The sequence below is a fragment of the Hyperoodon ampullatus genome (genome assembly GCF_949752795.1).
Source record: "Hyperoodon ampullatus genome assembly, chromosome: 5".
Lineage (NCBI taxonomy): Eukaryota > Metazoa > Chordata > Mammalia > Artiodactyla > Ziphiidae > Hyperoodon > Hyperoodon ampullatus.
This window is the reverse complement of record NC_136918.1, coordinates 46,417,204-46,439,466: the sequence shown is the minus strand read 5'-3', so window position 1 is coordinate 46,439,466 and position 22,263 is coordinate 46,417,204. Positions and strand designations below refer to the sequence as shown.

Genomic DNA, 22,263 nt, shown 5'->3' with positions numbered 1-22,263 from the left:
ACTGTACTCAGGGGTATGAAGGGGCATTACTCAGTATTTCTAAAGAGGGAAAAACAGGCTGGCCAGGGTTTCACTTAATTTACTTTTCTTATTCAGTAAATTTCAGTTTCTCCTTTGTCAAATACAGGACCTAGTGACTAGAGAGCATATGAAGGTTATGGCATGGACCTAATAGGGGCAGTTAAATACAAGCAACTGTAGGGTACCTCTGATTTATACCTGATGGGTGGCAGAGATCAGAAGTGGCCTATAGAACTTTTTAGGAGGAACATATTCCTTCTAGTTGCAGTGATTAGGGAAGGCTTACAGGATTGTGACACTTGAGTGGCCTAAAAAATAGGGTAGAAGGAACATTATGAGCAAAGCAAAGGGTTTCCATTTAAATATGGCAGATTAAACACATGGGCTTTGGGGACTTCTCTGGCGGTCCAGTGGTTAAGACACCGTGCTTCCACTAAAGGGGGCACGAGTTCGATCCCTGGTCCTGGTCGGGGAACTAAGATCCCTTTTGCTGCGGAGCGGCCAAAAAAAAAAAAGAAAAAAGAAACTCATGAGCTTTTTACTCCAAAACCACTTTCAAATGGTAACAAAGGAATTCTTCAAAAAAGGCACGTGACTCAATGATAAGGAAAACAGAAGATGACAACAATGAATGAGAGACATCAACATTTTGGGGAAAAAAATAAATGGAAGGGTGAAAGTTGACCTAGCAGAGCAGAATGAGATGGGCTCTACCTGCTGTGGTGGTTATTAACAAGAAGCAAACCAATGTGCCCTTCTGAACCCAGAAAAGGCTCAGCAGAGGGGGGTAAGGATTGGGGCTGAGAACTGTGGGTGGAATGGAGGAGAATCAGACAAAGATCTGTATGAAAAAAAGCTCCCCCAGGTCCCCACTTTATCTGATCCAACCAAATGATTACCCCTACTTCTCTGGAGATTTAGTCTGGAGAAATGGTGGGGAGGAATTTTCAGAGAAATATCTATGAAGGTTTCCTAAACCCAAAGGTCATGAGTTTCTACACTGACAAGAGCCCATGAGTGCCCAGCATAATGAACAAAGTAACACCACGAAATTTCAGAACCTCAGGGAAAATAAATCTTTAGAACGTCTGGATTCGATAGGAGACATGGTGGGGATGGGATTGAGGCGCTAGATTGAAAATGAGGGAATAAATGAAAGTATATGAGTGGAAGGGCTCTGAATGTCGGCACACACTGGCTTATACCCCCAGGCCAAAACTAACTAAACAATTGCAGACAAAAGGCCTACAAATACTTACAATTTTGTTTCAAAAAAAAAAAAAAGCCATCTTTCCTCTGCTCACCGTACACTGAAGCCTGTTAGTTAATAAGCCTGTGTACATGGACAGAACTTCCAAACAGATTTTTAGTATCTCACTCTTACATGTGAATAGACTGTTAAGGGCCACCAAACATTTGAAGAAACTTCCAACATACGAAAGGCGGAGACCAAAACAAACAAAATTGAAACCGAGGAAACTGACAAAGTAGGGAGCTTTTTGAAAACTTCAGGAGGGGAAAAGGCTATAATTCTCAAAACTCAGGGAAAATATTGTGTCTATGAATAAAGTGCTATGAAAAGAATTGGAGAACAAAAGAGCTCTTAGAAATTAAAAAACTATGAATTTTCTTTTCCTACTGAGAACTGGAGGACTACAGAACCAAATAGGAGGGAAATTATATGTCCATCCTTATTGAATTTTTAATTGCGAATTTTTGAATTCAATAATTTAATTCAATAATTGTGAATTTTTGAATTCAGTAATTCAAATTCAATAATTCAATAATATCAAATTCAGTAATTCAATAATTCAACTTACTGAATTTTTAATTGTGAATATTTTATACAATTGGTTAGGGGAAAGTTTGGAAATAATGTTAAAATCTTACAAAAAGGTGAAATCATTTGAAAATGAAATGGATAAAGGAGAAAAAAAAGGATCAATACAGAAGGTACAACATCTAACAGGAGTTGCAGAAAAAAAGGGAAAATGGTAGTGATGTTATTAAATAATTCAAGAAAATATTGTTGAATTTCTACATGGGTAGGGCTCGCCCAATGCCTAGCACAGTGAATGAGCACCAAGGCACATCACCAAGAAATTTGAGAACCCCAGGGATAAAAACTTCCTGAAGACTTACAAAGAGAAACAAGTGCCTAGGAAAGAGATCAAACTGTTCACTAAATAGCAACACTGGAAGCTAGAAGACAATGGAGTGATGCTTTCAGAATTCTGAAGGAAAATTACTTTCAACCCAGAATCATACTTTCATCTTTTCAAGTTTCTCCCCAAATCTAAAAATTTTTTTCAAAACAACTTTTTATTGAAGTATAGTTGATTTGCAATGCTGTGTGTGTTTCAGGTGTATAGCAAAGTGATTCAGTTTTATATCAATATATACTTTTTTCATATTTTCCATTTTAGTTCCCCCCGCCACAAGTTTTTATTTCCCATGCTTTCAAGGGGAACTACCAAAGGATGTGCTTTACTAAGCAAAGGAGTAAAGTATCCAAGAAACTGGGATCCAACACAGAGGAGAGGTAAAGGGAGTTCTGAGAATGATGCAGAGAAGTCCCAGGATGACAGCTGTTCACAGGCTGAGACAGCCAGCAGTGCAGACCAGCACAATGGAATGGAAGCCCCCAGGAAAGAAAACGGATTATCTAATACATTGGACTGAATGAGTAAAATATGAATTGAAAACCTATTAGAGTATGTGGAAAGATTTAATGATAGGTACACTATAGAAAAAATGAAAAAGCAAGGCAATGATTAATGCTGGGACTTCCTGGTGGCACAGTGGTTAAGAATCCACCTGCATGGGCTTCCCTGGTGGCGCAGTGGTTGAGAGTCCACCTGCTGATGCAGGGGACGCGGGTTCGTGCCCCGGTCCGGGAAGATCCCACGTGCCGCGGAGCGGCTGGGCCCGTGAGCCATGGCCGCTGAGCCTGCGCGTGCAGAGCCTGTGCTCCACAACGGGAGAGGCCACAACAGTGAGAGGCCCACATACCGCAAAAAAAAAAAAAAAAAAGAAAGAAAACACCTGCCAGTGCAGGGACATGGGCTTGAGCCCTGGTCCAGGAAGATCCCACATGCCGCAGAGCAACTAAGCGTGTGCGCCTCAACTACTGAGCCTGAGCTCTAGAGCCCACGAGCCACAGCTACTGAAGCCCACGCGCCTAGAGCCCGTGCTCTGCAACAAGAGAAGCCACCGCAATGAGAAGCCCACACACTGCAACGAAGAGTAGCCCTAGCTCGCAGCAACTAGAGAAAGCCCGCACGCAGCAATGAAGACCCAACAGAGCCAAAAATTAATTTTTTAAAAAAATGATTATGCCAGGAGGAAAAGTTGTAAAGGAAGCATTTATTCATAGTCTAAATGTCAATACTATATTATTTTATAAGTAATATAAGTACTATATTAACCAAAAAATGTGATCTTATCATTTTAAGAGGTTAGGGTGGGCTTCCCTGGTGGCGCAGTGGTTGAGAGTCCGCCTGCCGATGCAGGGGACACGGGTTCGTGCCCCGGTCTGGGAAGATCCCACATGCCGCGGAGCGGCTGGGCCCGTGAGCCATGGCCGTTGAGCCTGCGCGTCCGGAGCCTGTGCTCCGCAACGGGAGAGGCCACAACAGTGAGAGGCCCACATACCGCAAAAAAAAAAAAAAAAAAAAAAAAAGTTAGGGTGAGGTGGAAGAAAGGTAAATCCATCAATCAAAATTGGAAATCAATAAGTAATGTCTAGAATGCACATATCAAGAAATAATATGAGCTAAAAAAAGTACACTGGGGTGGGGGTGGGGAGGGAAATGAGACAGGACTGCTGTAAGTTTTCTTATTTGTCTATGCACACATATTACTTTGATGAAATTTTAAAGTAGAGGGAAAGGTATGAAATAAAAATATACAAGGTGTGTGCAGGGGCTGGCAAGTAGGTTGAATTGCTTAAGTCAAAACTTTAGTCAGGATATAATGAAAAAAAGGCTGTAAAGGTAGGTAGAGGTTAGATTATGGAGAGCTTTGAATATCATGCTAAGGATATTTGGAAGGCATTGTGGAATGTGGAGAGGTTTCTGAGTTGAAGAGGTGTCTGAAAGAGGTCCTTCATCTTGAAATGCTAATTTGGCAACAGTATACAAAATGGGGTGGGAGAAGCCCATATTTGTTACTGTGGCCTAAAAGGACCTGTGTGGTCTGGTCTCAGTCTACCTTTACAGCCTCATCTACCACTATCATTGTAGTCACAATGGCCTTCTTTTTGTTCCTCAAATTTGGCAAGTTTATTCTTGCCTTGGGCCTTTATACTTCGCTGTGCCCTCTGCCTAGAATGCTCTTCCCCCAGACCAGACCTTCTTATAGCTGCTTCCTCATTAGTTCTAGGTCTTAACTCAAATGGAAGAGGCCTTCTCTGACCACCCATATTACTCTTTCCCCTGTTATAGTCCTGGCTTGAGACTTCATGTCCCAGTCTCACACGCATCTTCATTCCTGTACTCATTCTGCATTCAACTCATTTATTAAACCACTGCTTTACACCTAGGTACTGAAGTTATAAGAAGGAATCAACTCGATCTTGTTCTGACCTTAAGGAGTTGTTTGGTAGACTCAGTGATAGCAGCTATGCTTCTCAACAGACCCTAAAAGGCCACGTCGAGGTCCCTTTTCTCCAGCGATACATGGTCAAAACCGCGCCCCCCGTCCCTTCTCAGAAAGCAAAGCGACCCCTACATTACATCCCTCCCCAGCTGCAGAGAAGCAGCCGATCCCCCTTGGGTCCAGAGCCAGGGCCTTGAAGAGTCCGGGAACGCGGGCTGGAGAGAACTGCCCTTCCATCCTTGGGAGCGTAGGCGACCGCCGCCACGCTCCCCTCTGGGCCTGGGACCAGAGAGCAGGAGCTGAGCACCGCCCGGTGGCTGGGCGGGGTGTCTGCGGGGTACGGCCGAGGGCCAGGCCATCTGCCGCGAGGCCAGCGCGGCTCGGCGGCAGCCGGGGGTGGGGCCGTGCCGGGGCGGAGCCGCGCCTGGGTCGGGGGCGGGGAGTGGACCGGGCTGCAGCCAAGAGCCGGGAGGGCCGCGGCCACCGGAAGAGTCGCCGTCGCCAGCAGAGCCGGGAGAGTGGGGAGCGGAAGCGGCGGCCGCGACGGCGGCAGGCGGCGCTGGGACCCGGGAGCGGCCGGAGAACAAGGGAGCTGGCGCCGCGGCCGGCCGCGGAGCTGGGCTGAGCCGCTGGGCCGCGCCGACCGCCGCCGCCGGAGAGGCCCGGCCCCGCCGCCCGAGCAGGCAGCGCGCGGGCCGCCGGGCCCGAGGCCGGAGCCATGGGCGAGACCAAGATCATCTACCACCTGGACGGGCAGGAGACGCCGTACCTGGTGAAGCTGCCCCTGCCCGCCGAGCGCGTCACCTTGGCGGACTTTAAGGGCGTTCTGCAGCGACCCAGCTATAAGTTCTTCTTCAAGTCTATGGACGACGATTTCGGGTGAGGATGGCCCCGCCTCGCCTCCGGGGGATCCCGGCCCCTCCGGCTTCTAGGGGCCCACTCGGCCAGTTCGGACTCCCCTTGCTACACTGGCTTCTACCCCTACTCTGGATTCTAGGGGCGACTCGGCCATTTGGTCCCCACTGGCTTTTTCAGAGGCTGGAGTTCCAGCCCCTCTAGGGACTCTCCTTTCCCCTCTTGTGGGGGACCTTGGTCCCCTCGTTTAAGGGGACGTCCAACTCCCTAAGAGCAGTCAGTTCCAGCGCAGTCAAGCCCCCTCACCTCCTCAGAGACCAGCGGCCCACACAGACACACCTTCCCCCCTCCACCCGTTCCAGAGCACAGTTCCCAACCCTCCTCCTGCCAACAGAGCCACCTTTCTAGCAGAGACTTGGGGTGTTTGGCAAGAAGCCTTCGCCTTCTCCATCTTTTCAGCTCCACAACTCAGAGCCATATTTGGAATATGGAGCATCTAAGGGCTATGCTGTGGGACTTTGCACTGGCTGGGGGGTGCTCAGGCTGTAAGCTAAGGCCTGCAGCTCTGATGTTTACTTAGCTGTCTCCCCTGTCCCTTGTGGGCTGTTCGGGATGTTGTCAGGGAGCAGAGCGCCTCACCCCTGAGGAGGATTCCCCACTAGCCCAGGTGCAGAGCCCCTCACAGAACTGGGGCCTCTTAATGGGAGGGCCAGGAAGGGTCTCTTGGTGTTCATCCTCCCCTCCCTGGAGGGGTCTTATCCACCCAGCTGCAGGGCTTTGGACGGGCGGAGTTTGGAAGCAGTGACTTCCCCTTTAAGAGGGGATGGAATGTTGGAGCCGGAAGGTTCTGTAGCAGCTGGCCTGGGAGGGGGAGCCTGGTGGATCCCCTCACCTCCCCCCCCCCAACTCCCAGGGGACTGGGGGAGGGGGAGGCCCCCCCACACTAGCCTGCCCCTCACTAACTGGGCACTGGGCCTGGAGGCCTGCGGGGAAGGCCTTCCCGGGCCCTCCCCGGCCTAAAGGCCGCCTCTCCAGCCTAGCCTGAGGCCTACGCTGCTCTTTAGAGCTGAGGCCCAGAGCTGAGTGAGGGGAGAAATTCTTCTCCCCCGTGTTCATCAGCCTGGCTTCTCTCCAAGGACCCCGGCCCTCCTGGCTCTGGGACACTAGCACCTTTTCTGTCTTCTGCATGTTTTGCTGTCACATTTCCCCTTGGAACTCAGGGTTTGTTGAGCCCAAGAGCTCATATGTGTGAAAAGTGCTTTGTACAGTGGGAAGTGCTATGTGGCTTCTATTCTTGTTTCTGTTGTTGTTCCTGCCTTGGGGTTGGGTACTCCTAGAGTAGTAATGATTGTCTGGCTTCAGTCCAGAGACAGAGACCCCTGATTGGAAGATGCTGAAGAGGGATCCATCTGCAAGGGGTGGGAGTGAGGTGGGCAGATGCCTTGGTCTGATAAAGGAAGAATGGAGTTAGAAGAGACCAAGATACTGCCTCAGCGGATGGGATAGGGGAAAATCAGCTGCATTTCAGTACTCTGGGGCCACCCTGGGGTCAGGTGCCTTGAGGGACTGGGTTAGACCTGTGTCTCCACCGCCCACTCATCCCAGAGTCCACTGCGCCTAGCCCCCACCTCCTAAACCTAGACCTCTGTGGGCTGCCTCCCACTCTCCCCAGGCTGCTGTCAAGCCAGGCCTAACCCCCATTATATCCGCTCACTGTTGACTTAATATTGTTCTTTAAATCCACTGTCAGCCCACTCACGCTTTCTTAGTTTGACCTAGTCAATAATATGAAACCACAGGTCTGATATTCTATTTATATTTCTTTCTAAAATATGTTAAAAATAAATATTTAACTCTCGAATTAAACATTCATTCAGATACACCTGAAGCCATCTTGCATTCATCCGTGGTACTGGAACTTGAACCATCTTTTGCAAAATATTAGAGTAGGCCATTTTAGCAGGGTTGCAAACTATGGTAAAAATGAAGTGGAGGAGATTGATTTTGTTTTTATTCCTAGAAGGATTAATGATCAGGAGACCTGGTAGGGCTGTCTTGTCACAGAGGACTAACAGCTGAGGAATATATATTTATATATGTATTTCATTTATTTATCAAACTCTTTTTATGGTGCTTACAGTGTGCAGACACTGATCTAAATGACTTTCAAATCTTTACTCATTCAATGCTCTTTACAGTCCTGTGGAATAGGTAGTAATATCTCCAGTTTATAGATGAGGAAACTAGAGCACAGAAAAGTTAAGTAACTTACTTACCCAAGGTCACACAGCTAATAAGTGCTAGAGCTTATTAGGAACCTGGTTCCAAAGTCTAAGGCATTAATCACACAATTGTAGGTATTATCATCATCATTTAACAGGTACATCCTCTCTGAGGGAGATGCTGAGCCTTGGCAAACTGTATAGGTGATAGGGCTGCCCCTTATCCCAGCCCCATGAGAGGGAGGTCTGGCAGGGGCCAGCAACCTCTGCTGACAGATGGGAAAGTGGGTCAGAGGAGGAAGGCTGCCATCTCCTCCAGCTCTCCAGGCTCTCCCTCTGGGGTTCTGGTGCGTAAGACCTGAGGATTCCCAACTCCCACCTGGTCTCCAGAAGTATTTGTCAAGCTCAGGGTAGGTCCAGCCCTCTTAAATTATTTGGGATATGGAAGAAGAATTAAACATTTTCAGCACTGAGGAGATGGTGGATGGAAGAACAAGGTACCACTACTTGAGGGGCCTTGAGCCATGGCAGGAATAACATGGGAAGTCAGGCCACTAACTGTTTTGCTCCCTGCTCCATGTCACACACTAGCCTGTCTCTGGGCCTTCTACCTGGAGTACTTCTTTTCCTTTGTCTTCTCCAGGTCCAAGTTCTCCTTTCCTCTGGGTTGCACTTTTAAAGTTATGGCACTTATTCCTATTTATCCTTATACCTACCCAGCTCCTAGCCAGGACCTAACACTAAATAATACTCAGCAGATGTCTGTCCAGTGAACACATCTGCTGCTCTTACAGCTCTGATCACTTCCCACTTGCAATATACTCATGAACTACGCATTGGACAGTAACCTCCAAGGACAAGACAGGCTCCAGGTCTAATGCTTCTTGAGATCCATGCAATGGCAAGCACAAAACTTAAAGCCCACTGGGCTCTTGGCAAAGGCTTTTTAATTGAATGAACAATGAGCGACAAGCAGATTTATTTGGTCCCTGCCCTTCGAAACTTACACCTAGTTAGAAAGAGAGTATGGATCCCGCAAAAAATTGACAAAGTAACTAGTTTTTAGTGTGTGCCTGGACTATGCCAGGCACTTACAAATCTCACTTACCAGGATGAGACAAAGGCTTGGAAAAGTCAAGAAACCTCTCTAAGATAGGAGGGCTAATAAGTGGCAGAATTGGAATTTGAGCCCAGATTTGTCCGACTCCACTTGGGGTGTGTGTGTGTATGTGAGTGCATAAATGCTGCAGAACCCTGAGCCATTCAGCTCCACAGCGGGAGGGGGAGGCCTGTCTGAGGTCCCCCAAGGCTCCCGAAGATCAGCTGATCATTGTGAGTCAGCAGAGCCTTGGTGACCTGTCGGTGACCCCCAGAAAGAGAGGAAACATCTGTAGTGCCGAGCTGTGTGGTGGGGCCTCAGCAGCAGTTTCCCACCATGGGGCTGCTGAGACCCTCTCCAAAGCAGATCACAGTCCCTGCCACGTGACCCACATACCTCCTTTTAATTTGAGCCCCCGTTCCCATGGGGGCTGCAAGCTTGGGGTGCCCTGTGGTCAGACTGGCTAGTGGGTCTGAACTATCTCTGTGTCCCTGTTTTCTAGCTTGTTCTGTCTCCAGGCTTTCTGCCATGGTGGGCCTGAGCAGGATGATTTGAGCTGCTTTCTTGGGGTTGCTGTGGGGTTGGAAACAGTGGAGGAGCCAAAGCTGAAGGCGGGGGAGGGGGGCAGGCTCAGCCTTCGAACTTGGCTGTGAGTCCAAGAATGTGAGCATCACAAGAAGCCAAGCACGTCCCGAGCTCTGGGCAGGAGCTGCTTTAAGAAAAAGGGAGGACTGGGCTTCCCAGCCTCCTTCCTTGCTGTCTTCCCTCTCTGCTCATAACTCCAGGCATGTGTCTTCCTCTTGCCCCTGATTACAGCTTTCTAGCTCTGTGCTCCTGGGGTATTTGATCAGTCTGGGGGTGCAGGCCTCAAGCTTTTCTATTGCCTTTCCTGGCCCCATATTGCAGTTGTGGTCTGACTTCTTGCCTCACTGCATGCCCCAGGCCAAACTACATGCCTGAGACTACATCCTACCCTCCCCCCATCCGCCACCCCATGTCCCACATCACTGTCTCCCACACCGTCACCCTCCACACAGACCCACATCACCTCTCTCACTGTATGGGAAAGAATGTGAAATACCATGGAAAGAATATGGGGTTTGGAGTCAGACGAGCTTGGGGTGGAATTCCAGCTCTGACATCTAGCTCTGTGGCCTTGAACAAGTTACTGATTGTTTCTCAGTTTCCTTATTCATAAAATCAGGATCATATGGTCTATACAATGAGGCTGATGTGAAGATTATACATTCTAACTATAGGGAGATAAGATGGTATAATAGGTAAGTATAAAGGCTTTGGAATCAGGCTGACCAGGATTCAAATTCCAGCTCTTCACTTATTAATCGTGTGACTGTAGGTAAATTTCTGAACCTACTGAGCCTTGGTTTCCCCACCTGTATCTATTTTATAACATTGCTATGAATGTTAAACAAAGTGATACAAGTAAAGTACTTAGCTTTGTGCTTGGCCTGTAATATTGGGTTGGCCAAAAAGTTCCTTGGGGTTTTTCCATAAGATGTTACGGAAAAATCCGAATGCACTTTTTGGCCAAGCCACTACATGCTCAATATATGAGAGCAGTTGTTACTAATGTCATAGTGGCAGTAGAGGATGTTTGGTAAATGCCTTCTCCCCTTCTCTTACCTAATTTCCTTAAATTCCTCATCCACATCTCCCAGAAGAATATTAGGATTCCCAAATGAGAAGGGAAGAACAGTGATATGGGTGTGCTTTTTCCTAGTTTAGGGTCAGAGGGAAAGATAAAGTCCAGACCAGGAGAGTCATTGTTGGGGATGGGTACAGCTCTCGAGATTCTAGGGGGTGACTGCACTCATTGGGGACAGTGATTTGTCAGGTGTAATTTGCAATCACCTGATGACCAAGAGGATGCCCCAGGAAGGCAGCTGGCCTGGGCATGGCTGGTGTCTTCCTGGTGGTGACAAAGAGCTGTCCCTGGTCAGCCCATCCCTGCTCCCATTTGAACAGGCTTATGCTGGTGGTTTGATTCCCAGTTTAGGGTAGAGGAGCCCCTGAGAGTTGGGGTTGTGAGGATGCCTCCATTTCCACCTCAGAAAGCTCGCTCTGACACCCACCTTTCCCTGCAGAGTGGTGAAGGAGGAGATCTCGGACGACAATGCCAAGTTGCCCTGCTTCAATGGCCGGGTGGTGTCCTGGGTAAGGAGCCCCCCTCAGCCCTCTCCATCTGCATTCCTGCAGTGGGCTGGATGGAGGAAAGGCATTGCTGAGACTGTGGTTTTATGCTTCAGTATCTGAATATTCCTTGAGTTTTCTAACTGAACTGTCTCTCACCCCAGATTCTATAGCTTTGGTGAAAAGTGAGGGAGTGGTGAGAAGGGGGAAAAGAGAGAGACAGAAATACACGTTGGAGACAAAAACGTCTCCTATGTCCTCTGAGGTACTTTGCCTCAGGTTCCCTTCTGTCACTTGCTGACCTCTACCTTGGACCTCTGACTCTTGTTTTCTGCCCCCATCCCACTTCACCAACCCATGCCTCCCAGCCTCCTCATCAACCCAGCAATGGGCCCATTCCTCATCTCAGCTGGCCTAACACAGTCCTGTTTCTTCTCCCTGCATGTCCCCTGCTCCATTCTCCCCAAGTCTCACGCCCTGCCAGAAGCCAACTATCCCCTTTTCCCTGGGGCCTCTGCGCCCTACTATCCATGCATTTTCTCCCCATCAGCTGGTGTCGGCTGAGGGCTCACACCCAGAGCCAGCTCCCTTCTGTGCTGACAACCCAGCGGAACTGCCACCGCCCATGGAGCGCACAGGAGGCATTGGGGACTCCCGGCCCCCATCCTTCCAGTGAGTGTGACCTGAGGGTGGGGAGGGCCCATGGGGGAGGGCTGCGTCAGCTCAGCTCAGGGCTGGGGGAGGGAGCCCCCAGCCTGCCCCCTCCCCCACCAAGTCCTCTCTTCCCTGCAGCCCTCATGCTGGTGGGGGCAGCCAGGAGAACCTGGACAATGACACAGAGACTGACTCCTTGGTGTCTGCCCAGCGAGAGCGGCCACGACGGAGGGATGGCCCAGAGCACAGTGCGTCTTCCCTGAACAGACACCTTCCCCACCCCCACCCCCATCCACCCACCCCCGCAGCTTCCACTCAGCTACCCACCTCTCTGCCCTACTTCCTGAGTTCTGGGTACGCCTGGCCCCAGTGCAGCCCCTGCTCCTTCCTCGCTCCTCCTTCTCTCCTGCATCTGTGAACCCAGCTGCCTCCATCCCCTGCAGCAACCCGGCTAAATGGAACTGCAAAGGGGGAGCGGCGGCGAGAGCCAGGGGGGTATGACAGCTCATCCACCCTTATGAGCAGCGAGTTGGAAACCACCAGCTTCTTTGACTCAGATGAGGATGACTCCACCAGCAGGTGGGGCTTTGGTTTCATGGGTACTGTGGGAGAGGTGACCCCGGAGGAGCCCTGACCCCTCAGGATGCTGGGCCCCTGGGCGGGACCTGGGCTTGGTGGGGGGAACCTGGGCCCTGCGGTGCCTCTTATGGGGCAGGGCTGGGCCAGCTCGGTGGGGAATGACTGTGGGCCCCACAGGTTCAGCAGCTCCACAGAGCAGAGCAGCGCCTCACGCCTGATGAGAAGACACAAGCGGCGGCGGCGGAAGCAGAAGGTTTCGCGGATTGAGAGGGTATGGAGCTGAGATGTTAGGGTGGGTGGGAGTAGACCGAGCCCTCCTGCCCAGGCAGGGCCAGAGTCTGTGCTTCCTTAGACCCCTCCCCATGGGTCAGGGTTTAGAACCTGAGAGGGGAGGTGGTGCTGAGGGCTCACCTTAAGGCGGAGACAGGTGGGAGCAGTGAGTTCCTGCCAGCACTGCCTGCTGCTCAGGACCTCTGTCTGTTCCAGTCCTCGTCCTTCAGCAGCATCACGGACTCCACCATGTCACTCAACATCATCACGGTCACTCTCAACATGGGTGAGTCTGGTGAAACAACTCTCGTGAGCACCTGCTACGTGCCAGACGCTGGGCAGACTCGAGGAGTTCAGAGAGGCACAGGCTACATTCCCTGCCCTCAAGAAGTTCTCTTTCATAAGCATAAATTGGTACATACACTGATCACTTCAGTATCTCATGATCAGGGCTATGACAGAGATAAGCACAGAGAACTATGGGCGCAGAGAATGGCATCCGGGAAGACTTCCTAGAGGAAGTGATTTCTGATTCCTCCCCCCTTCCCATTTTTCAGGCACTGCATTCTTGCTCTCTGATTTCTACCCTAGGTGCTCTTCTTTAGGAGATAGCTGGATGTAGTGAAAAGAGCCCCAACTTTGGAATTTAAATCTGAGTTTGAATCCTGACTCTGCCACTTCATGGCTTAGAAAAGTCACTTAAATTCTCTGAACCTCAGTTGTCTGCTCTGTAAAACAGGATTGAGTCCCTACCTCATAGCCAACAAGGATCAAGTGAAAGCATGTTTGAGCATGTGGAATACAGTGCCTGACTCAGGTCCAATAAGTGTTAGTTTTTGTCCCTTTCTACCCTTTTCTAATATGGGGCTTGGAATTTGGGTAGGAACTTTGTTCCTCTCTCAAGGTCTTGTTACTCCCTGTAGAAAAGTATAACTTCTTGGGTATCTCCATTGTGGGCCAAAGCAACGAACGTGGTGACGGAGGCATCTACATTGGCTCTATCATGAAGGGGGGGGCCGTGGCTGCTGATGGACGCATCGAGCCAGGAGATATGCTGTTACAGGTACCATTGCCCACCGTGGGTGGTGGTATGGATAGGGATGGGGAGATGTCCATGCCGTCTGTACCCTGCTTCTTGGTAAGGGGAAGACCCCCTAGCCCACCATCTCAGCTTCCCTACCCACCTCCCCAGCACAGCTGCTTATCCCACTCCTGGTCCTCTTTCCCAGGTAAACGAGATCAACTTTGAGAACATGAGTAATGACGACGCGGTCCGGGTACTGCGGGAGATTGTGCACAAACCGGGGTATGGATGGCATTGGGGAGGAGGGGGCAGGTATTTCTGGCTATCAGGCAAGGGGCTTGGTTTGGCCTCCGCACATCCTGCCCTTACTAGGGACACCCTTGCTTTCAGGCCCATCACCTTGACTGTAGCCAAGTGCTGGGACCCAAGTCCACGTGGGTGCTTCACACTGCCCAGGAGTAAGTGGATGGGGCAGTTGGCCCTAAAGCTGGTGCTTGACCTATGTGAGCCCTATCTCTCCTTCCTTCCGTGTTACCCCGACCCTCATACCTACCCTGTTGGGCCAGGCAGTAGGCAGGGCAGGCAGCCCCTGACTCTTCATCCTCCCCGCAGGCGAGCCCATCCGGCCCATTGACCCCGCGGCCTGGGTCTCCCACACTGCAGCCATGACCGGCACCTTCCCTGCCTATGGCATGAGCCCCTCCCTGAGCACCATCACCTCCACCAGCTCCTCCATCACCAGCTCCATCCCTGACACAGAGCGTGAGTGTCCAACCCTGACCCCTGGGCCCAGCAGACAGGGCCAGCTGGGAGGGACTGCTGAAGGCCCACCTGGAGCCTCTTGCTTGAGCGTCAGAGGGGGCTGGAGAGGAGGAGACTCAGTTCATTCCAGCTACCTAACTCTGCAGTTTTCCTCAGTGGATGCTGACCCTCACCAAACAGAGTTTGCTTCTGAACCTGTGCTGAGCACTCAGTAAGCCTCAGTTTCCTCTCGTAAAATGGGACTAATGATATTCACTTTACCAGGTTCCTGGGGGTTTAATGAGAGGATACAACTAAAGCATCACTCACAGTGTGGCATAAAGTAAGCACTCAATAAATGACTGCCTTTTTATTATCATAGCATGCATTATACACTGGGCTAAGCCCCTTCATTTACACTATTTAATTCTCTCTTTAAATATCCTGTGAAATAGATACTAAAGTCCCTATTTTTATGGAAGAGGAAACTGAGTGTCCAACAAGTCAGTAATTTGCTTGACATTGGTCCATGCTATTAGGTGGTAGAGCTGGAATGCAAACTTCTGTGTACCTAGCTCCATAGCCCCTTTCTGCCTCACCATTCTGCCTCCTACCCCCAGGCCTAGACGACTTCCACCTGTCCATCCACAGTGACATGGCCGCCATCGTAAAAGCCATGGCCTCCCCTGAATCGGGGCTGGAGGTCCGTGACAGGATGTGGCTCAAGATTACCATCCCCAATGCTTTCATCGGTGAGAGGGCCCCATGGTGGGATGAAGGACAGGGTGGAGAGCAGTGGGTCAGGGCAGGCCGGGGGGCGCCAAGAACTCCCTTGGGCCACTCCTTTGAGCTGGAATCAGCACCAGCCTCATGGCTTCTGTGAGGCCAGAAGAGCCCAGGTCAGGTGGGCCTCCCAACCAAGTGGCAGCCTTGCCCTCAGGCTCGGACGTGGTGGACTGGCTGTACCACAACGTGGAAGGCTTCACTGACCGGCGAGAGGCCCGCAAATACGCCAGCAACCTGCTGAAGGCCGGCTTCATCCGCCACACTGTCAACAAGATCACCTTCTCTGAGCAGTGCTACTACATCTTCGGCGACCTCTGTGGCAGTACGTGCCTCCCCCACCTCCTTGCCCTGTCTCCTGCTTGGAAGTGGGGAGTTGCCCAGGGATGTGGCAGCAGACTCTAGGGAACCCAGATGAGAGGGTAGCAGAGCTGGGGGAACCTCGAGACCTGACAGTTCTGTGGTAGAGGCAGAGCCCAGTCCAGCCTCTTCACCTGCCCTACATCCCCCTCTGGGGGCTGGCATTTTCTAAGTGCCTGCTCCGTGCCTGGCTCCGTGCTGATTGTTTCTAAAGCGTCATCTCACTCTCATTCAAGCCTCACAACCCTTGGGGAGATGGATTACTATCCCTGTTTTCAGATGAGGAAACTGAGACTTACAGAAGTTAAGCAGTCCACCCCACGTTTCACAGCTGGAAGCAGAGGGGCTAGGCCTTGGATCTAGGTCTTTCTGGCTCCAGATCCTTTGTTCTTCCCACCATCAGGGTTGTCCTAGGTGTGTGGTGCTGCAGAAACATTGTCCCAGCAAGGCCAAGCAGAGTTCCTAGCCTTGGCCCCTGCTCACCCTCACAACACCAAGCACTAAGGCAGGATGTCCTGGAGCTGGCCTGAGGCCTCAAGCCCACAGCCTCCTCAGACCCCTCAGGGTGGGGCTGTGCCTCTCAGTGAAGCTGGAAAAGCTGTCAGGCCCAGGCTGTAGAGGACTCTGTAAGCTTTACCAAGGAATTTGGACTTGATCCTGAGAGAGTACAAAGCTAATGAAGGTTATTAAGCAGGAGAAGTATGCAGGGAACCCCCATTCTCCGGAGCCTGTGGACAGCTCTCGGGAAGGGGAGTCCTCAGAACAGGACAGCAGTGCTCAGGATTGGGAGCTGAAGCACGGCCCCAGCAGCCACCCCTGCCTGAGGGAGCCTTCTCTCAGCCCAGTGGTGCTGGCTGGAGTCCAAAAGCTAGCCCTGAAAATGCTTCAGATTAGGTTCTAGGGGCTAGAAAGGTTGTTCCTGTGGAGCACAAGTCCCTGGTGGAGGCTGGGTGGGGTCCCTGTCCCTGAGCAGCTCTGGCATGGCCCCATGGAGTAGTAAATAGATGCATAAGGTTTTGGAGTTAGTTTTTTTGTGTTTTTTTTTTTCTTTTGCGGTACGCGGGCCTCTCACTGTTGTGGCCTCTCCCGTTGCGGAGCACGGGCTCCGCACGCGCAGGCTCAGCGGCCATGGCTCACGGGCCCAGCCGCTCCGCAGCATGTGGGATCTTCCCGGACCGGGGCACGAACCGGTGTTCCCTGCATCGGCAGGCGGACTCTCAACCACTGCGCCACCAGGGAAGCCCTGGAGTTAGTTCTGAGTTCAGATTTTAACTCCACCCTTACTGTGTGAACATGAGTAAGTGACACAGCCTCTCAGTGCCTTGATTTCTTGATCTGTCAGATGGAGATAACAGTAAAACTTATAGGTCTGTTTTGAGAATGATATAAGATACTGTATGTAATGCTTTTAGCACCATGTTTGGCCCACAGTAATTGCTCTAAGAAAGTTGTCCACTTATCATATATTTAATTCTAAGATGAACATTTTTTTCACATTTCAGTATCTCTGAAATTGGGGTGCATCTTATAATCAATGGCTTCTTAGACTCAGTCAAATACGGCTATTATTATCATCAATAGTAGAAGTGAGCCCTGGCCCCAAACCTTCATGGGTACATAAAGCTTCTCAGGATAGCTGTGGCTTTTGCTCAGAGAGACATTGTTCCATCCCAGGGGCATTCTGGGTCTCCTACCCATGGACCAAGTCCAGCAGAAGCCGAGCTCAGGGAGATGCTGACAGAACAGGTCTTTTCCTTCTCACTGGTGAGGCCTCCTCAGTTGGGACTACAGCAGGCTCAAAGGGAATAGCTGGAGACCTGGGTAACCCCCGGAGCACACAGTCACTCCCCATGGGATGACAGCCTGGCAGCTGAAGTGGTCACCGAGGCACGCCCCTGCTTCCCACCGCCACCACCTCTCATGCTAGCTGCCGGCCTTGACTGGTTGATGGTTTGTCTGGTAGACTCCGTAGGCTGCCTCAGCCCCCTCTCCTGACCTCTTCTCCCCTGTAAGGTTGGCTCAGCTCCCTTAAGGGCTTGCAACAAAGGGCTCAGTCTGTATCCAGCAGCTGGCTCCTGGGCAATTGCAGCTCTCTCAGAGCTCTGGGAACTGGTACGGGTGGTCCCAGAGAACCAGGGACCTGTTCACCCCAAGGACCTGTGAACAAGGGGCATCACAGGCAGGCAGGTCTAGTGGCCCCTTATACTCCCTTCCAGAGAGTTCCAACATTGGTGGGAGCAGCCTTGCCTGTGCACAGTTTACTGGGGAGTCAGAGTCATGAAAGAAGTAATGTTAGTGCAGCGACTCAAGTGCTGTGAAGAACCAGGCCTGGCTGGGAATAGGGTGGAGAGCACAGAGGAGGCATCTAAGTTGTTCTGTTTGTGGACCCTTCCACTCCACTCCCAGACTTCTGTGTGGGGAGGCTCTGAAAGGCCCTGTGTTCATTCTGGCTTTTAATGGGTGTTTTTTTAGTCCTAAGTGAGTGAGGAGGGCAAAATTTCACCTACATTTCCCCAAACTGCTCCCTCCTCCTTACTAATGCCCTCATCTGGAAAGGTAAAGAGAAAGTAAGCAACTCTTAGCTTCTGCTCTGGCTGCAGTTTGGGTTGACCTCAGGCTGGTCATTTAACCTCTCTGGACTTCACTTTCCTCATCTGGAAAAAGTGTGACTAATACCTTCCTCATGGGGTGGTAACGTTTGCGTGAGATTAAGTGCTTGCACTGTACCTGAGGAAGTGCAGGTATGCAGTAGCTGGCGGCTGTCTGGTACTTCGGCCTCCCATATTCCCCACTCTACGTTTCGCTCAAGGGAACAGAGTGGGGGGACGATTGCCAAACAAGAGTTTTGCCCCTTCCTCCAGCCCACGGAGGAAGGAAGAGAAACTGGAATTTGGCACTGAGCATCTGAAGTGGTGACTAGGCCTTCCTGGGGACGGTTTTCTCAGGGGCTGGCTCTGCAGGGTCTCCCTCCCCACCACCTCTGGAGGGTGACAGAGGGGGTCTGAAGTAGTGAGAGATCTCTGGCCCGTCCCTCCTCCCGTTCTGGTGGGACACTGCCACTGCTGTCTCTGTCTTCCCAAACGCAACCACCGGGCCGAGGCTGGGCATCTCTCTGCTGACTGCGGGTGCGAAGGCATGGGATAGACCCAGCTCAGACGCCCTCCCCTCCCCTCCACAGACATGGCCAACCTCTCCCTCCACGATCATGATGGCTCCAGCGGCGCCTCCGACCAGGACACGCTGGCCCCTCTGCCGCACCCAGGGGCTGCCCCTTGGCCCATGGCTTTCCCTTACCAGTACCCGCCGCCCCCGCACCCCTACAACCCGCACCCAGGCTTCCCCGAGCTGGGGTACAGCTATGGCGGGGGCAGCGCCAGCAGTCAGCACAGTGAAGGTAAGGCGGCGGGGGTCGTGGAGGGAGCCCCAGGCGAGCCCCAGACTTCCTCTGCAAGCTCTGAGTGTCCCCCACCCCGTCCCTGCCTGTCCCCTGCAGGCAGCCGGAGCAGTGGCTCCAACCGTAGCGGCAGCGACCGGCGGAAGGAGAAGGACCCGAAGACCGGGGACTCGAAGTCGGGCGGCAGCGGCAGCGAGTCGGACCACACGACCCGCAGCAGCCTGCGGGGGGCGCGGGAGCGGGCGCCGAGCGAGCGCTCGGGTCCTGCCGCCAGCGAGCACAGCCACCGCAGCCACCACTCGCTGGCCAGCAGCCTGCGCAGCCATCACACGCACCCGAGCTACGGCCCCCCCGGGGTGCCCCCTCTCTACGGCCCCCCCATGCTGATGATGCCCCCACCGCCTGCGGCCATGGGGCCCCCGGGAGCCCCTCCGGGCCGCGACCTGGCCTCCGTGCCCCCTGAACTGACCGCCAGCAGACAGTCCTTCCGCATGGCCATGGGAAACCCCAGTGAGTTCTTTGTGGATGTGATGTGAGCAGGGCCCCTTCCCCACTTCCATCCCACCCCGCCCCGGGCAGGCCGCGTCCCTCTCTCCGTCCGTCTTTTTTACTTTGGTACCTGAAAGGGAAATAAATGGAACTAAATCCAGGCCCGCTAACCGCTCGCTGGGTGCAGCGAGGGCAGGGTGCACCTGATCGCCACTGCAACCCCTAACCTGCCACCAGCCCCGGCTTGTTCCTCTGCCCACTAACCGCTGCACAGGACTTCCCGGGATCCTTCATGTCCCTGGGACCCAAACTGCTGGTGCTGCTCCTTACCACCCGCCATCATCACCATACACTTCAGGAGCTGACCCAGCGGTGCCCTTGAGGGCCTGCATACCCCTCATCCCCACTTTCCCTCCCTCAGTTCTTTTTCACCATTCATTCAGCTGCATCATTCCTCTATTAACCCATCCCCTCAAGCATGCGTGCCGATTTCTTGGTTTTTCTCCTTAATACTGATACCAAAAAAAAAAAAGAAAACAAAAAAGACTTGCTTCCTCTGCCCCTCCTCCTAACTGCCCTTGCTACTGCCTCAGCCCCGCACCCTAGAGCTGTAGTCACCTCCAGTAACCATCCACACTAACTCCACCTGCGCTCAACCTTAGCAGAAGCCCAGCGGGCCCCCTCAGTTGCCTGAGCTGCTAGTGGATTCCAAGGAGCATCTGTGCTCTATACCCAGCCCCACCGCTGCCCCATGCCTGCCCGGTGTGCTGGTTCCTTCAGACCCTAACCCTACTAACCAGCAGGCTCATCTCACCTCGGGGCCTGAAACATTTCTTTTCTTTCTTTTTTCCTCCCCCAATTTTTCCTGGGCCTGGAGCAGCCAAGAATTTCGGGCTGTTTGACTTTCTGTGAGCCCCCAGCGAGGGGAGGCCCAGCCTCCGAGGAGACCAGGAACCCTGCTTCAGCAGCCCCTCAGGGCTTCCCAAGGATATTTCAGCCCCCATACCCACACTTTAACCCGTTGAGTCACTAGGCTTCTGAGGAGCACCCAGCCTCTCGCCCATGAGTGAGAGACTCTCTCTTTCCCTCTCTCCCTCTTTCTCACACACACCTCCCCCACCCCCTGCCCCAACACACACGTGCCTATGCAAGTTCACTTAAGCCTCAGGGCTGGTCCCTGACCAGAGGGCTGGACCCTCTCTCCCAGTCCACTCCTAGGTCGTGGGGCTGGTCCCCTGATTTCTCTCTCCCTTTCTTCGTAGCCCTCAAACCTCCCACACATGTCCCCATAATATTTCTATCTGGTTAAAGCCCATAATCTGGGTCTCAGGTTGGGCTCAGCGCAGGACCACCCGGGCAACTGACAGGCTGTTCTCACCCTGCCCCGCGCCCCACACACCCTCCTGTGTTTTCACCATCACCATGATAATCCAGAGCAAGGTTGGGCAGGGGGACTTCTGGGACTTCCAGACAGAGTGCCAAGTTTTAGTTTTTACCTTATTCTCCCATTTAAGCAAATCACGACTTTCTCTGTGAGCCTCTTCTATAAATTCTGGCTCACCTAGGCTTCCATATTTTTAGATCTGGGATGTCAGGCGTAAGATGAAGTCCTAAGCTCCAGGTCTTGGAGCAATCCAGGGTAGGGGTATTTTGGCATTCATTCATTTAACAAATATTCCCTGGGATTTGGGGTGCATGAGGGCTGTGTTAGAAGTGTGACTCAGTCTTGCCTTTTTACTGGGAGCTCTAGGTTTGCTCCCAACCCAGACCATGGTTTCCTCTAGCCACCACTATAGGGCTGCCCCCTGTACCTCTCTTCCTCCTCTGATTCTTCCATCTCTGACTCTCTTGAGGATTCCTCCACTATTGCTCATGCCTTCAAGGTCCCTGTATTTTACCTCTGTTCCACTTCTCTTTCCTCTGTATTTACTCCCGAAATGGTATCATCCATCCTGACATCCTCAACTGCCACTAATATGCTGGTGATTCCCAAATATGTATCTCCAGCCCTAACTTCCCTCTATCTTTAGATCTGTATTTTTATCACCCACTGGACCTCTCCATGGACATGTCCACATGGACTCAACTCATTTCCTTCCCCCCACCCCCCCGAAGTGTGTTCCTTCTGAATTCCAATCCTGGTTACCTTCATCACACTCTTCATAGGCTCTCCAGCTAGAAACATTTATGGGCTTAAATTCCTTCCCATATTTTACTAGTCAGTATATCATATCCATTCCACTCCAACAATCTTTCTTGAATTTGGCCCTTCCTCTCCCCTCTGCCTCTACTCTAGTTCACAGGAGCATGGGATTTGGAGTCAGGTTATTCTGGGTTTGAATCCCAGCTCTACTACTTTTTGGTTGCGTGATAAGAGAGTTATTCAGTCTCTCTGAGCCTCAGTTTCCTCATATGTAAAATGACGATAATAATACCTACCTCACAGGGTTGTTGTGAGGATTTAAGTTAGATATTGTACGAAAAGTGCCTAGCACAGTGCCTGGCACACAGTAGAATAGGTGCTCAATAAATGGTAGCTATTGTTATTATTACTATTATTGTTTATTCTAAATTGGTAGGGGTTTAGGATATGTACTGAGGACGAAGCTTTTGGAAAGGTAGAAGTAAACCTTGAGTGCTGGTACAAGAATTAGAAGTGCCTGTATTCAGTCATTTAATGGCTTCAGGCTGTGACCCCGATTTGCAGGAAGTCAGATCATCCTGCCATATTCTGGCTTCTAGCAGGAGGATGCTAGGAACAGTAAGGTTTGCGACTAGGTTTACCGTTTGGTGCCCTTCGTTCCTCTCATGATGGGCTCGGCTCTGCCTAGGGAAGGCAGCAGGGTATCTTTTCCTACAGAAAGAGAAGAGCCAACAGATGTTCTTCAAGTCCTGCAAGAGCCAGGAAGGCCTTTCATGTGCCAGGATTGGCTCTGTCTCTTCTTCTCAGCTTGGATGTGAAGGGATTTCAAATCCCATGTCCAATTAAATTCAACTTGCCAACGGTTTTTTAAGCAACATA

General features: G+C 51.6%; 1 protein-coding gene across 2 annotated transcripts; it reads left to right on the top strand.

Moving 5' to 3' along the window:
• Positions 1–5,338: 5,338 nt before the first annotated feature.
• Positions 5,339–20,153, top strand: DVL3 (dishevelled segment polarity protein 3; the record flags this gene model as incomplete). Of its 2 annotated transcripts, XM_079705041.1 has the most annotated exons (16): positions 5,339–5,499; positions 10,902–10,971; positions 11,498–11,619; positions 11,740–11,849; positions 12,045–12,180; positions 12,358–12,451; positions 12,667–12,736; positions 13,374–13,513; positions 13,680–13,756; positions 13,865–13,932; positions 14,087–14,236; positions 14,836–14,967; positions 15,156–15,323; positions 18,537–18,752; positions 18,852–19,262; positions 20,122–20,153. In XM_079705041.1, 16 exons carry the CDS (start codon positions 5,339–5,341, stop codon positions 20,151–20,153), a joined length of 2,157 nt encoding a protein of 718 aa, XP_079561167.1. The 2 variants fall into 2 exon arrangements, with proteins under 2 accessions (XP_079561167.1, XP_079561168.1); XM_079705042.1 differs by lacking the exon at positions 20,122–20,153 and having other exon boundaries at positions 14,138–14,236; positions 18,852–19,342.
• Between the last annotated feature and the right edge of the window lie 2,110 nt (positions 20,154–22,263).